The sequence below is a fragment of the Strigops habroptila genome, chromosome Z (assembly GCF_004027225.2).
Source record: "Strigops habroptila isolate Jane chromosome Z, bStrHab1.2.pri, whole genome shotgun sequence".
NCBI lineage: Eukaryota > Metazoa > Chordata > Aves > Psittaciformes > Psittacidae > Strigops > Strigops habroptila.
The window spans coordinates 98,723,240-98,726,094 of record NC_044302.2 but is presented as its reverse complement, the minus strand read 5'-3'; the positions used below and the strand labels follow the sequence as shown (position 1 = coordinate 98,726,094).

At 71.9% G+C, this 2,855-nt stretch overlaps 1 protein-coding gene across 1 annotated transcript in view; it reads left to right on the top strand.

Annotated features, from left to right (window-relative positions):
- The first annotated feature begins 939 nt into the window (after positions 1 to 939).
- The window catches only part of SKOR2 (SKI family transcriptional corepressor 2), a 24,615-nt gene continuing 22,699 nt past the window's right edge, over positions 940 to 2,855 (top strand). Inside the window, exons 1-3 of the mRNA XM_030511712.1 lie at positions 940 to 2,319; positions 2,446 to 2,726; positions 2,769 to 2,855. The exon at positions 2,769 to 2,855 is cut by the window's right edge and continues 280 nt beyond it. Coding sequence (XP_030367572.1) covers positions 940 to 2,319; positions 2,446 to 2,726; positions 2,769 to 2,855 — 1,748 coding nt within the window. The remainder of the gene's footprint in view (positions 2,320 to 2,445; positions 2,727 to 2,768) is intronic.

Below are 2,855 nucleotides of genomic sequence, written 5' to 3'. Positions count from 1 at the left end.
GCCGGGTGGGAGCGGGGTAGCGCTGGGGGTCGGTCCCAGACGGGACGCCTGCATCCCTCTCGGTGAGAGTAGGAAGGGAAAGAGGGGGTTTGGGGACCCCCCCCCCCCCGCTAACCCCCCTTTCCTCGCCCCCCGGGTTGGGGGGAGCGCACGGTGGGGCCCGGTCCCCCTGCCCTTCCCGCCCCGCTGACGTCACCGTGCCCACGGGGGGGCGCGCCCAGCGAGGCGCGGAGGTTCCGCGCCCGCAGCCACCGCCGTGTGCGTTGCGCCGAAGTCCAGGCTGCGGCTGTCGCGCTGCTCCGCGGCGGCGGGCGCGGGGATGCACCTCCCTCCCGGCTGCCGGCACGGCTGGAGGAGGGCCCGGCGGCGGCACGGATAGAGCGCGGCCGCGGAGGTAACAGGCGCCGGGCAGGGAGGATGCGCTGAGATCCGCGGAGAGCAGCCAAACTTTTTATTATTTCATTCCCCTTCCGCGCTTTGCCCGTGGTTGCGGAGGGCCGGGGACACGTTTGGTCCAGCAGGCAGGCGCGGTGGCCGCGGAAGCTCCGCGGATCGGGCAGCGGCGGGTTTCCAGGACGGGGAGGCGGACCCACGGCTCGGCGGCGTGTTTCGGGATGAAGCGTGGGTTGGGGCATCTTCCTAACGGGAGAGGGCGGTTCGCCCATTTACCGTCATCTCTGCACCAGTGGTGGGATGCGCACGTCGGAGAACCGGCACGGCCGGGGAGGGAGGTACGGGGGGACCGCGGCCGCGCCGGTGGCGCTTCCCCACGCCGGGAGAGCCGGGGTGGGGGGATTTGGGTGTGGTGGTGTTTGCGGCGGGGACCCTCATCCCGGAGGGTCCTCTCAGTCCCGGGGGGTCCCGTCTGACTGCGCTGTGTCTCTCTCCTCCCCTCCCCACCCGCAGCTGGAGCAGAACAGCCCCCTAGGCGCTGAGACGATGGCGACCAGCCCACTGCCCGGCCCCACCGACATCTTGCTGCCGTCGCCGTCCAGCGCGTACCCGCCGGAGCCCATGAACCAGCCGAGGGCCGGCCACGCCGCTATGAAGCCCAACCAGGTGGGGCAGGTGATCCTCTATGGCATCCCTATCGTCTCCCTGGTCATCGACGGGCAAGAGCGGTTGTGCCTGGCTCAGATCTCCAACACCCTCCTCAAAAACTTCAGCTACAACGAGATCCACAACCGTCGGGTGGCCCTAGGCATCACCTGCGTGCAATGCACGCCGGTGCAGCTGGAGATCCTTCGCCGGGCCGGGGCCATGCCCATCTCCTCCCGCCGCTGCGGCATGATCACCAAGAGGGAAGCGGAGCGGCTCTGCAAGTCGTTCCTAGGGGAGAACCGGCCCCCAAAATTGCCGGATAACTTCGCCTTCGACGTGTCCCACGAGTGCGCCTGGGGCTGCCGCGGCAGCTTCATCCCCGCCCGCTACAACAGCTCCAGGGCCAAGTGCATCAAGTGCAGCTACTGCAGCATGTACTTCTCTCCCAACAAGTTCATCTTTCACTCTCACCGCACGCCGGACGCCAAGTACACCCAGCCCGACGCCGCCAACTTCAACTCCTGGCGCCGCCACCTGAAGCTAACCGACAAGAGCCCCCAGGACGAGCTGGTCTTCGCCTGGGAGGATGTCAAGGCCATGTTCAACGGCGGCAGCCGCAAGCGGGCCCTGCCGCCCGCCCCGCCGGCCCCCGCCGCCGCCGCTCCTGCCGCCTGCCACCCGCTGGGCTCAGTGAAAGCGGCGGCTGCCGTCGTGGGCGGCGGGTTGCTGAGCCCGCACCTCCTGGCCGCCCCGCCGGAGCTGCACCAGAAGCGTCCGCGCTTCGAGGAGGACGAGGAGCTGCAAGAAGCCGTCGCGGCGGCGGCGCACGGCGGGAAGAGCCCGCGGAGCTACCCGGTCATCCCGGTGCCCAGCAAGGGCTCCTTCGGTGGCGTGCTCCAGAAGTTCCCGGGCTGCGGGGGGCTCTTCCCCCACCCCTACGGCTTCCCCGCCGCCGCCTTCGGCCTCTGCCATAAGAAGGAGGAAGGCGGCGGCGGCGGGGCCGATGCCCTCGGCGGGGCGGCAGCGCACAAAGCCGGTGGGGCGGCTGCGGGCGGCGGCCTCTCGGGGCTCTTTTGGCCGGGTAGAAAGGACGCCGCCTTCTACCCGCCCTTCTGCATGTTCTGGCCGCCCCGTACACCGGGCGGGCTGCCGGTACCTACATACCTGCAGCCACCGCCCCAGCCCCCCGGTGCCCTGGGCTGCTCACTGGGAGACGGGGCGGGCCTGCTGCGACAGGCCTTCCTGGACCTCTCGGAGCCCGGCGGCGAGGCGGGGGCCGCGGGGCTCGGCAGCGGGGCGGCGGGGCTGGGCACTCCGCCCGCCGCCGGCCCCCCGCCCGCCGCTGCCGCGGCCGCCGCCAGGGACCCGCTGTTCGAGTCGCCCCCTGGCGGCAGTGGCGCTGAGCCCGCCTCTCCCACCGCCTCCGAGGGGACCGGCGGCGGCGGGCGGGTCCCCACGCACCACCCGCACCTGCTGGAAGCGGCGGCCGGGCGCAAGGCGGGCGGTGGGTACCACCACTCCAGCGCCTTCCGTCCGGTGGGCGGTAAGGAAGACTCGGAGAGCTTGGCTAAGCTGCACGGCGGCGGCCCGGCCCGTTCCGCCTCGCCGCCGCTGCAGCTGCTGCTGCCGCCGCCGCCGCCGCCACCCGAGGAGGCGGGATGCGATCGGCACCCGCTCCCGCCGCCGCCGCACACCCCGCATCGCCTCCTGTCTCCTGGCGGCACCAGCTGTAGCTTCGCCAGCGAAGACAGCAGCGAGGAGGAGGAGGATGAGGAGGAGGAAGATGAGCCCGAGGTGGACGTCGAGGGGCACAA